The sequence below is a fragment of the Myotis myotis genome, unplaced genomic scaffold, assembly GCF_014108235.1.
Source record: "Myotis myotis isolate mMyoMyo1 unplaced genomic scaffold, mMyoMyo1.p scaffold_m19_p_22, whole genome shotgun sequence".
Lineage (NCBI taxonomy): Eukaryota > Metazoa > Chordata > Mammalia > Chiroptera > Vespertilionidae > Myotis > Myotis myotis.
In genome coordinates this window covers 1,842,197-1,854,960 of record NW_023416327.1, presented here as the reverse complement: position 1 = coordinate 1,854,960, position 12,764 = coordinate 1,842,197, and the positions used below count along the sequence as shown (strand labels likewise).

General features: G+C 51.6%; 1 protein-coding gene across 1 annotated transcript in view; it reads left to right on the top strand.

The window, feature by feature from the left end:
- The window catches only part of LOC118679013 (E3 ubiquitin-protein ligase RNF213-like), a 99,940-nt gene that overhangs the window by 25,455 nt on the left and 61,721 nt on the right, over positions 1–12,764 (top strand). The window contains 10 exon segments of the mRNA XM_036355243.1: positions 194–396; positions 1,357–1,640; positions 2,319–2,575; positions 3,846–4,043; positions 5,261–5,480; positions 6,189–6,244; positions 9,013–9,166; positions 9,583–9,753; positions 11,452–11,541; positions 12,444–12,566. Coding sequence (XP_036211136.1) covers positions 194–396; positions 1,357–1,640; positions 2,319–2,575; positions 3,846–4,043; positions 5,261–5,480; positions 6,189–6,244; positions 9,013–9,166; positions 9,583–9,753; positions 11,452–11,541; positions 12,444–12,566 — 1,756 coding nt within the window.

Here is a 12,764-nt window from a genome sequence, read left to right as displayed (position 1 = left end):
ATTTCAAACAGCTCTTCCCCTCAATGCACTTGCCCTGTGTCCCCAGGGCCCGCTGCCCCTCGTTCTGTCTGGGGACAGGGCCTCAGCTGGCGTCCATGTGTAGCTCTCGCTATGCACTCCATGCTGGGTTTCAGAAGAACTAAACTTCCAAGAGGATTTTCTGATAACTGGCTGGTGTCCCCTCTGTTCACAGAACCTTAGAACAGGTCGGGGCCCTCATTGAAGGCTGTGCCCTCCTTTCCAAGCGGCTCCTGGACAGACCCGTTCCATACAAGTATGTGGTCATAGGTAACAAAGGCTCTGTTCAGTATGAGTTCATCGACAAGCCGCAGGACAAGGAGAACAAGCATGTCAACCGCTGCCTGCACCTGAAGTCATCGCTGCTGGGCTCAGGAGGTATGTCCCGTGGGCAGTGGCCGCAGGCACATGCAGGGCATCCCGTGGGCAAAGGCTCCCGGGACCCATGTGGGTCGTCTCTGCTTAGTGGGGCCCCACCCAAGCCCTATGTGACAAACCTGAGTTTGGAAGCAAGTTTTCATCAGTTGAGCCTGAGCACTCACATATGAGAGGAAACAAGGGAAAGGATTTGTCATTAAGCTGCTAGGAGGAAGGAGGCTGGGCACAGAGTGGTAGGCAGGGCAGGAGCAGGAAGAGGCGTGTGGGCCCTTTCCAGGAGATTTCCATGTGGTACCCACCCGCCACCCCACTGTGTGGTAGCGGCCACTCTTCTCTTCATTTCCTATTCTCCGCTTTGTCTTCTTTTTCTTATTTATATCTTTATCTTCCTTTGGTGTTTTTCTTTGCCGTTTTTTACTCACTGCATGCAGTTGCGTGAGTGTGTCTGCGTGTGTGCGTGAGTGTGTCTGTCAGCCCCAGGCCCTGTCTCCTGTACTGTCCTTCATGGGTTGGGCATCCTAACGCCCAGTACGGGGACAGTGGCACTTGCACTAAGTCACTTATGGAGTGGGGCTCACTCACTTGTGAGTGACACAGTTTCAGTATAAAGTCTTTACCCACCGAGTGACCATTTTCTAAGGGGCTCATGTGCCACATTTGCTGAACCATCAAGCTTGTTAAAGACATGTTCAAAGTACATTCAGGCTGCTGGATGGCACCTACCCTTGTATGGCATCTGCATGCCTGTCCTCGACCCAGCAGGCTCCCCACAGGCCGGCCCCAGTGCTGCTGACCTGTGACGGGCATCTGCCGGGAGTGAGGCTGGCTACCTGCCCAACAGTTCTCTAGTCGTCCTTTCTTCCCTTCCTGGGCTCACTCCTTTGCTCCTGCTGGTCAAGAGCCGCCTCCAGGGCAGAGGGTCCAGGTCAGGCAGGTTGTGATGCCTCCTCTCCCCTCTAGGCTGGCATCAGTATGATGACATTATATGCATGAAGTCCACTGAAATCAAGGAGCAAGGCCTGAATTGTGCCAAGGAATGGAAGGGGAAGGAGGTGGTAAAAAGGAAGAAGCAGGCAGCCTCCATCATGCTGGACCATGTCCTCAGCATCCTGCAGACATGGAGCACCATCAACTTGAACAGCTTCTTCATGCAGTTCCGCCAGTTCTATTCTGTCGTCAGTGAGCCCATGGTCTACAAGGAGCAGGCGCAGACCTGGACCTCCCCGCATTACACAAAGAATCAGGTACAGGCTTGGGGGGCACATGCAGCCACTCCCTCCATCTTCTGAGCAGCCAGCATCGCCCCACCTCCTAGTGGCCAGTTGACCCTTAGACTCAATGGGCAGGTGCAGATGGGGGCAGGTGGACCTTCATCTCTTTTCTCCAAATACCTCCTCTTGAGAATTCTTTGTTCTTCCTATTTTCTTCCTCCTCCCACTGCTGGTCCCACCTCCTCACCTGACCCCACCCCTACCACCTGGTTCAACCCCCACTTCTGGCCCCACCTCCTCACCTGGCTCCATCCCTCACCTGGCCCCATCTCCTCATCTGGCCTTCAGACCAAGTAGGAAGAAGGGGTGGAACCCTCCTTTCTGCCTCTCCACTTGCACTGTGGTGGGGCCAGGGTAGTTCTGAGATACATCTGGGCCCACATATGAGATGACCACTGAACCGTCGTAATCACCCAGGCCCTTACCTGAAAGCCCCCCCCCCACACGCTGGGGTCTCCAGACACCATTGTTGGGGGCAGCTCCCAGAGGTCCCAGGCAGCTGGGCCCGGAGAGGGGGTGCTCGGATCACAGAGCTGTCCCTGCCCCTCGGGGCCATAGGCCTCTGCTCAGGTGAGGCGGACCTCGGCACAGTGATGGTGCAGCTCAGATGGGTTCAGCTCCACACTTCTGTCTCCGTTTCCCCTGGGCCAGGTGGGGCAATACCTGTGGGAGTGTTTGCAAAAGCACATGGCACTGTTACTGGAGAAGAGCGAAGACCCTCTGCCCACGGACTTTCCCGTGAGGAGTAAACTGAGGATGGGCCTGATCGCCCTGCACGTGGCCGCAGAGCTGAAGCTTTCCCTCTCCAAGCGTGACCTGGGCACCCTGTGTGGCCTCCTGTGCACCAACCCCAGTTCCCCCGGTGACCTCTTCGACGACCTCAGCCTCATCTTTAGAACATCTCAGAGGTAGTGTGTGTGGATGTGGGTGTGGGTGTGTGTGAGAGAGAGAGGGAGAGAGAGAGAAATGATTTTACAGGCATTTCTACTGGTTTTCATCTGGTTATAAAAATAAGTGATGGTCTAGAGTGGAAGAAAACATACAAGAAATAAAAACTACCTATAATGTTACCACTCACTATTGTCATTTCAACATTTATTCCTCTTGCCCAGCGATTCTCAACCTTTTCACCTCATGGCACAGATACATTAATGACTGGATTTCTGCAGCATGCCAAAAGCACATCTTTGCTGACCTTACCACAGAATAGGTATGACTGTGCTTCATTCACCAGAAGGCTACTGTTGTGTTGGCTGTTGTCATTTTTACCTGACAACCTCAGGGAAAGCGGCCAGGGCCCTGACTCCATAGTTAGGTGGTGCAGGTGTTAAAAGCCTCGAGGCACATCGGTTGAGAATCACTGCTCCGCCCTGTCCCAGGCATCGATGCTCATTTTCTGACATAAGCTGTTGAACACACGGCTCTGCAGAGGCTGTGCTGTGCCACATCACATGATGAGTGGCTGTAGGAGCCCAAGCCCAGGACACTTACAAAAGCAACGTGGGTCTCTGCCACCTCCGAGTTTAGTTCAGGAGACAGGCTGCAGTGCTGGCCAGGGCCGTCGGAAGCGTGAATGTCTGGCCAGCATGGAGGGTCTTGCCTTTTGCCGGGTGGGGGCACCTACTCCACCCTCCGATGGTCCTGGCATCTTGCTGCAGATGCTCGGCCGCTGTCTGACTTGAACTCGAGGCTGATATTAGGTGGCCTGCCCTGACAACAGTGAGTGGTAACATTATGGGTTTTACGAATGGACAAGCCAGCTGAGTGCTGTTCATTTTCACCAAGGGGGGATGGTGGTGGATGGACGAAGTGTGTAGGTGTCCCGAGTCTGAAAGCAGTGATGCTTTGTGATGTAGGAGACACTTGATTATAGGCCCCTCCCATTGAAGAAATTGCTTTACACTTACACTGGCTGTCACCAGAGGCCTGGGATCACGTGCCAGCCAGCCATGGCCCTGGGCAGGGGTGACTTAGCTGCCTGAGCCTCAGTTTCCTCTGCTGTCAAGGAAGATGGAAATGCCGCCAACAGGAGTTTACTGAGGGCCTTCAGTGGAGGTCTCTTCAGTGCCCAATGCATTGGGGTTCACACGAGGGCACCCTATCTCCCATGGGACCCTGTTACTCCCTGGTCCAGTCACTCTGCTCAGCCACCCACAGTGGGTCTCTGTCCCATTTCAGGTGGCGAGAGTACCTGGTGAACCTGTGTGGAAGGAGCATTGACCAGGGGGTGGACCTCTGGGTGGGCACCCTGCCCGTGCTCCACCTCTGCATGGGGCCACTCCTCCCAGGACGGGAGCCCCGGATTCAGCCTGAGAACATCTGGGCAGCCCTCGAAGGAATCTCTTTCTCAGAGTTTCGGGAGAAAAGGGCACATGAGTAAGTGGTGGGCTCCACTTCCCCACATGAGTCTCGGTGGACCTCCCTGGTGCACTCAGTCCTGCTTCTAGGACACAATCAATGCATCTCTTTTCGTAAAATGGCTTCTTTAAAAGATGTGAAACATATAATACAAAGAAAAATACAAAAATGGCCTGTTAGCAATCGTCAGGGTGTGAAGTACCAGCTTTTTCTAAGCAGAAACACAGAAATCACAATCTGCAAGGGAAAATGGCGGGTCCAGTTTAAGTGCACACATTCAGTTGAAATCAAAGAAAACACAAATGCAGATGAAGGACAGGAAGTTAATGCTCACGTTTTGCCAAGCATGCCCCACTGGCGCTGCCTTTTAAGGCCTGTCTGTAATGCCATACCCAGTGTGTGTGCATCGGTGGGTGCAGAACCTCAGCGTCTGTTAAGGGATGGATGGACCAAAAAGAGCTGGTGTAGCTATAAAAGGCAGTATTATTCAGCCCTGAAAAAGCAGGCAGTCCTATTGTTTGCTACAACATGAATGAACCTTGAGAGCATTAAGCCAAGTGAAATGATTCAGAGAGAGACAAACTTTGTATGATCTCACGCATCTATGGAACCTAAAATGTCAAACTCATAGAAACGGAGTAGAATTTGGTGACCAGGGTCTGGGGGCTGGGAGAAGGGGTAGATGTTGGTCAGAGGCTACAAACTCCCAGCTGTAAGGTGGGTTCCGGGAGCCAGCACAGTGGTGTGACTAGTCAGTGGTGCTGCATTACAGACATGAATGTTGCTAAGAGAGTAGATCTTAGATGTTCTCACCACCAACGGGGAATGAAAACGAAGGAGCATTGACCTCAGAGGTCAGCGGCCAACGTGATGCAACATGCAAGTGTATAAATCCACACATTGTAACTCCATCCAGTGAAGCACTCACTCCCCACCCTCCCCACCCTGGCTACCTCCCTCTGCTTCCTGCCCCTGTGGGTGGGACCGCACTAGGTACTCCTGTCAGTGGGACCACACAGGATTTGTCCTTTGTGTCTGCCTTATTTCACTCAACATCATGTTTTCAAGGTTCATCCATGTTGGTGAATTCTTAATGTTATTGTTTCTTTTCCATTCGATCCACCTCTTAGCATTGACATTATTTTTTAAACCCAAGCTTCCTCGATCCTCCTCCTGGTCTGTGGTCTGCATTGCAGTGCTCACCGCCCTTTCCCTGCTTCCCTCTCCCTCTGCAGGAAGCAATTACTCCAGCTCATGGTAGAGAAGAAATATCTGCTGAGTGTGGATGAAGACCTGTTCCAGTCCTGGTTCAGTCTGCTGCCTCTGAGCAGCCTGGCTGCCTACCTGCAGGAATTCTCTGACTACCTGACTTGCTTTCCAGCGCGTGTCCTGGACTGTCTGCTGGGGACCTACTACCGGCTTCAAGAACTTAAAGATGTCAACAAAAACCTGGAGGTCCGTCGCCTGCAGCAGGCCCTGGAGGGCTCGCTTGGCACAAGTACCCCAGCAAGTTAGCGTGCAGAGCCCTGCTTCCTCTTCCCGGGGAAACCGGGCGGGTGACACACTTAGAAACAGTGCACTGCACCTGGCAGTGTGGCTCAGTGGTTGAGCGTCGACCTATGAACTAGGAGGTCAGGGTTCAATTCCGGTCAGGGTACATGTCCTGCTTGTGGGCTCGATCCCCAGTGTGGGCTGTGCAGGAGACAGCCGATCCATGATTCTCTCTCATCACTGATGTCTCTATATCGCTCTCCCGCTCCCTTCCTCTCTCTGAAATTAATCAACAAATAAATAAAAATAAAGAAATTTTTAAAAAGGAAGAAACTGTACTGGGAGGCTCCCTGTTTATTCTGTTTCAGTAAAACTCTAGCCTTCCCTTGTTTATGTCTGTGTGAGGCAGGGTAAGTCACCCCCGAGCATCAGGACACGACAGTTACCATCTTCCTCTCCCATTTTGGGGCTGAAAACAATGGCATAACTCTAAATCCCGAATTTATTTCCGAAAGATCAAGTTTAGTATTTGAGCACCTTAAAACACGTTTGTAGAAAGAAAATAATTTATTGCTTGGTTTCATTCATACTGGGTTTTTTCAGGTCTGTTTTAGCAAAGACTGTGGTGCCGTGATTAAGTCTCTCCTGTCTTTCTTTTCTTCACCACCCTAGGACATTGACAAAACTTTAAAAATGCTGCTGCACCTGCTCGTTACCTTTCAGGACAAGTAAGTAGCAAAGCAAAAGGCTGTCCTGGGGCTGTGGTGGCCCCCCACCCCGGGTGGCAGTGTCCCAGAGCTGCTGCCATGGTCGGAAGGCCATAAACCATGCATAGCCCCCTTCCTCCTGTGATTTATTAATGCGATAATCGTGTTTTTTAAGGGACAATAATAGCTATGAACTGGTGACATTTTAGTCTGGTTTTCTATGCATCTCCCACTTGTTTCTCAATGGTCGTCGTCGTGCTGCACACCCAAGCCTGTGCCCTGTGCTCCATCAGCATCTAGACTTCACATGTCAACCTTAGCACAGCTCCATGCAATCATCCGAAATCATTGGCTCCTGGCCTCTGACCCTGGAGGGGCAGTGCACAGGACACCATAGAAATGTTCACAGGGCAGGACGGGCGATCACTAAGAGTCTGCAGCACCTCCCCTCTCCCTCACCTGAGTTCTCAGGTGTTCAGGTCAGAGGTGGGGCTCTCAGGAACCTGTGACTCAGAGGCCTTAGCCAGCTTTGCGCAGTACAGCATCCCCCGGCCATTCACTGCTGTGGCCCTGTCTGAGCCCACTTGGATCAACTCAGCAACTGTCAGTAGACACAAAACCTGGTTTCCATCTGGAGGAGGCTACACAGCACACCGCCTTCTAGCTTCTCTTCCTTTTGCCCTCCCTCCCTGTATCTTTCAGAATCGTTTTCAAATTGACATAATAGTTCAATCTTTAAAATGCACATTCCTAGCCTTTTCTCAAGTAAGGGGATACCCTTGGAATAGTTTAACTCATCTTTGTTAAAACACTTCAGACCAGGGAGGTGTCCCTGGTTTGCTTTAAATCCTATCTAATAATAGACAAACATGGTAATTGACCATACCTTTGCTACACCTCCCATTGGCTAATCAGTGCACTATGCAAATTAACCGCCAACAAAGATGGCGGCTAATTTGCAATCTGCAGGCAGGGTGGGACAGCGCCAGCTGCCAGCGCACCACCATCCAGGGCAGGCCGGCCCCAGAAGCCCCAGAAGCTGCCTGATATGGTAGTAGCTCTATCAGTAAGCACTCTGAAAGTCAGTGGCATAAATGCACCAATTAAAAGACAGATTATGAGGGTGAATCAAAAACAAAACCCACTTTAAATATAAAGACACAGAGAGAGATTAAAAGTAAATGAACTAAGCTGCAGCCTGTTTTGCTCAGTGGATAGAGCATTAGCCCGTGGACTGAAGGGTCCCAGGTTTGATTCCACTCAAGGGCATGTACCTCAGTTGCTGGCTTGATCCCCAGTCCCTATCAGAGCATGTGCAGGAGGCAACCAATCAATGTGTCTCTCCCTTTCCCTTCACTCTCTCTAAAATTCAATGGAAAAATATCCCTGGGTGAAGATTAACAAAAACAAAGTAAATAGATTAAGTAACATTAAAGAGATTATAAGAAAAACATATTCCAAATTTTGTTAGTTGTATAATGGTTATGTTTAAATTATTAACACCTAAGAAATTGGGTGAAGGGTACATATGATATGCGTAGTATTTTATAGGGTTTTTTTTACATGTATGAGATTATTTCAAATTAAAATATTAAAAAATTAAAAATTAATAAAACATTAATTGAAATGTATCTGCATTACATGAAAAATCTCCTAGTTGCTTCTAGCATAATTTATTAAATTGTGCTAAAATTTACAAGGGTTCAATTCAAAAATATCTTAATTCTAAATGATATAATAGAAAATATATAATAGTGCAGTTATAAGCACTTATTTGAAAATAAAAGTTTGAAGAAGTGAATTTAAAGAAGGGATTAGCCAAAGAAAATATATGCACAACCCATGGACACAGACAACAGTATGGTGATGGCCAGAGAGAAGTGGGGGGCAAGAGCTGGGTAGAGGGGCCAAAAGGGGGGAAATAGGGACATCCTATATAATAATAATAAAAGGCTAATATGCACATTGAATGGCAGAATAACTGGTTGCTATGATGCGCACTGGCCACCAGGGGGCAGATGCTCAATGCAGGAGCTGCCCCCTGGTGGTCAGTGCACTTCCATATGGGGAGTGCCACTCAGCCAGATGCTGGCTCATGGCTGGCCAGCACAGAGGTGGTGGCAGGAGCCTCTCCCACCTCCGTGGCAGCACTAAGAATGTCCAACTAATGGTTTAGGCCAGATCCCTTGGGGACCTAAGCCTTTAGTCGGACATCCCCAGAGGGCTCCCTGACTGCCAGAAGGATGTCTGACTGCAAGCTTAGGCCTGATCCCCCGGGGAGTGGACCTAAGTTGACAGGTGGACATCCCCCAAGGGGTTCTGGACTGCAAATGGGCGCAGGCCAGGCTGAGGGACGCCCCCCCCCCTCCCGAGTGCACAAATTTTTGTGCACCGGGCCTCTCATTTATGTTCATATATATATTTCAGAGAGGGAGAGAGTGATAGAAACATCAATGATGAGAGAGAACTACTGATTGGCTGCCTCCTGCATGCCCTCCACTAGGGATCAAGCCCGCAACGTGGGCACGTGCCCCAACCAGGAATCGGGCTGTGACCTCCAGGTTCAGAAGTGGACATTCAACCACTGACCCACATTGGCCAGGTTGTTTGCTTTTTATCTTGGTTGCAAGTTTGAGATGGATTGAAATTTCCCCGATGTTATGCTACATAGGGATCCAATGGATGCCTTGCTGCTGGTATTTAACGGGAAGGAGTGCGCCCTGGATGACGGTGATGTTTCCCGTTCCCTGGGTCCCTCCAGTGATTTCTCTTTGCTCACTGCGGTGCAGGGTTCTCCAGGAGCCCTTGGTGCCGTCCTACCTGACCGTGTGCCTGAAGCTGCACGAGGCCGTCTGCGAATTCACCAAAGGCCAGATGACTCACGAGCTGCCCCCCTTATCTGCGGAGATCGTCTGTATCATCATCAGGCTGAAACCTATAGTGGTGAGTGGGCTCCAGGTTGTGTCACGCCCAGGACAGCAACAGAGTTTCCAGTGACCTCGTTCACAAAGGAGCTGGGCCAAGTGTGGGATCGCAGGATGGCACAAAGCGGCTGCTCCCCTCATCCGTCATCCAACATGCCCTGGCCGGCTCACCGCAAAGAGGATGCTGTGTGACCTCATGTGCACCTTGGCCTTTGGGTCTTAGGCTGGAAGGAGGGGAGTTACAGTGAGGGTGGTTGGGTGACTGGGCAATTACAGAGCAGAGCAGGTGGCAGGCGACAGGTGACACCCCCCCCCCCAACGCATGTCCATGGATGGTCTTCCCCACTGAGCTTTTCCCTACACTTTAATGGTAGCAGAGGACGGGCCAGGACAATTCTCTCTCTCCCCCACTCCCTACCTCCCCTTTGCTAACAGGACTCCGAGGAAGAGCCGGGAAGTGACACTGGGATGAGGATCTCAGTGAGGAGCGTGGCCCAGGGAGTCCTCGCTGCCACGAGAGCGTGGTTTCGGAGAACCTTCAAGCAGCGCATCTTCTGCAATTCAAATGACTCTTCTGTCAGGTTCACCTACAGCGATGAGATCCAGGTGAGCTGGCGACCATGCACAGCCCATGAAAGGTGTCTGCATAGGGATGCAACACCGCAGGCTGTATCCTGAGCACCAGGACCTCAGCGGGGTGCCCCATCCTGTGCCTGGGCCTCAGGCCTCGGGTCCCTGCCCTCCCCAGTGGGATCTGCAAGGCCAGGCGCTGGTCACATGCCTACCGGGAGCCCAGGCAGCAGGCAGACCTTGCCAGGGAGGTGCTCTGTGGGGGGCATTCGGGGTCTGATTTAGTACTAAGGTTATAATGAAGTTTGTGATGCTGGACTTGGAAAGAACAGATGAAAGCAGGAACTACCAGTACTTGAAAGGGAAGCTGGGCAGAAAGGCATCTGAATGTGAGAAAGAGAGACATGAGCCCCAAAAAAGGTGGATGGTGGGAGGTAGGAGGTGGGAGGTGGGAGCGTTTTGAAGATGACCGGTGTGGAACAGAACTGTGCGCTGTGGAGGAGGGCAAGGGACGGGGTGGCCACTGGATTGGGTCTAAGCTTGCAGTAACACCTTAAGCACATGTGGACAGGGCTCCGCCAGGGCTGGGCAGGACACTATCTGGGAAGCTTTATTCACTCCCATTTTTGTTTTTGTTTTTTTATTTTATTTTTTAACATATATTTTTATTGATGTCAGAGAGGAAGGGAGAAGGAGAGAGAGACAAAAACATCAATGATGAGAGAGAATCATTGACCAGCTGCCTCCTGCACGCCCCACACTGGGGATCGAGCCTGCAACCCAGGCATGTGCCCTGACCTGGAACAAAACCATGATCTCCTGGGTCATAGGTTGACGCTCAACAGCCAGGCCCATTTTTGGTTTTTAACGTGTCTGTTTTCTCCTTGTGTCCTTGTAGTTATCAAGGTGATCGGGGTGTCCGAGTGGCCAAGGGGTCCACCTGAATGACCTCTGCCCTCGATGGGAGGGTTCTGTAGGGCTCATCCCTGTGGAATGGGGCACCTCCGGCTCCATGGACTCTATAAAGCAAAGCCTGCTTCCCTCGTTCCCACGAAAATCAGAGCTTTCCAGAACTGTACACGTTGTTCAAGAAAGAAAGGGCCGCAAGGGCATTGCTGGAAAAGAGATGTGGTCACCAAACGTACTGCATGTTCCGTGTTGTATCTGGACGCAGAGAGCCAGGACATATGTGAGCGATGGGAGGGATGTGGACAGGGACCCGCCTAGAGAAGTGTCAGACCCACGGCACTGACCTGAGCGTGACTCATACTGTGTTGTGTGCCGTGTGGGCCACGTGATTGGAGACGCCTGCCCAAGTACTTAGGGGCCAAGTGGCACTGCCTTGGTGGCTCACCTCCCAGGGGCCAGGCAGAGAAAATGCCTGAAGCAAGAGAGAGAGCATGTTTGAGGTGAACATTGGGAATCTGATGGAGGTAAATGGCAGCGTCACAAGTTTGACATTTTTCAAAATAAAACATTGGAGGAAAATAATTTCTGAATAACAACCAGTTTCACAATGAAGGAAAAGAGTGGTTCCCTATGCAGTCGGGGTCCTTCGTGTTCTCGGGCTGAGGTGGACGCCCTGACCCCACCGACAGCTCCAGTAACCGTGGCCAGGTCCCACACAAGGTGGCCTCGCAGTGCAGAGCCCTCTGTGTCACCACAGTCGTCGTTGGAAGGCTTACATTGTGGCATTTCCTGTCACGGGGCTGTCCCTCACTTGTGGCCTTGCAGGTGTGGCGGCGGCTGGTGGAGATCCACTTCCCCGAGGAACACGGCTGGAAGGAGTCCTTGCTGGGGGACCTGGAAGGAAGGCTCAAGCAGGTAGCGGGGTTGGGGCCGTACTTCTTGGGGGTGAAGGCAGGTTGAGAGAACCAGACATTGGTGACCACCATGAGGGGAAGGTTGTTCAAATGGGTGGACTGCCCTCCGGTGCCCAGGGGTGGGCAAATATGGCTTCATTGCTGCTCCTGGTGCAGCCTTTGCTGTGGGGCCCTGGATGGAATTCCAGAGAACAATGGGGAACAGGGGTTGCACCAGGGGAACCCCATGCATGCGGGGCCTCCAAGTGGCCCATGGTGACAGGAGCCTGTTAAACCCGGCGACCAGTGGGGAGAACACAGACTTCAGGCCCATAACCCTCGAAAGATTGGGGTTGATTTTGTTGTTGTTTATCCTCATCCAAGGGTATTTTCCCATTGATTTTCAAAGAGAATGGAAGGGAGGGGGAGAGACAGAGAGAAAGATCGGTGTGAGAGAGATACATCCATTGGCTGCCTCTTCCCACACCCCAATGGGACTGGGGATCGAACCTGCAACTGAGATGCATTCTCTTGACCCGAATCGAACCCGTAGCTCTTCAGTCAACGGGCCGATGCTTTATCCAAACCGGCCAGGACCGGGGCTGATTTTTTTAAATGTGACGTGGGAACTTTATATATAACGTTCAATGGATCTTTGCAGGAAAACACAAACAAGAAAAAATCATGTTACTTTTCAAAACTCACCTCTTTTTGCAAACTTCAGTGCAGGCACCTTCTCTGCAGAATGAATGGTCTTGTTGTTGGTCTGATCTTTGGGGGCAGTGAGGATGTGCTTAACGTGGAGTGGGAAGAAGGTTCCAACAATGGGGAATGGTAAGAGGGTGGGAAAGTGAAAACACTAGGCCCCTGTGTCCCCTGGAGCTCAGCGTGCTGCCCCCAGCTCTGCCCCTTTCGCCCCTGCAGGAGAGGCCGCTCTCCCAGATCTCCGCCTACTGCAGCACTGGCTGGGCAACTGCGGGCGCCGACGATAGCGTGTCCAAGTGCTTCGAGAAATGTGCCATTGAAGCTGTAGGCTTGGCCTGCCAGGTGAGCAAGCTAGCCCACCAGGGATGCTTTCAGGGTCACAGCTGCCTTCCAATGTTGTCAGGCAGGTCTGGTAAATGCCCATGAGCTCTGAGATGGGCTTCAACCCCATGCAAAGGCACAGGCATCCCCTCCTGGCTGGCAGGACTGGTTCTGGAGTCTGGGACCCTTGACCAGCTCCTGGAAATGCCACTCAGCTTC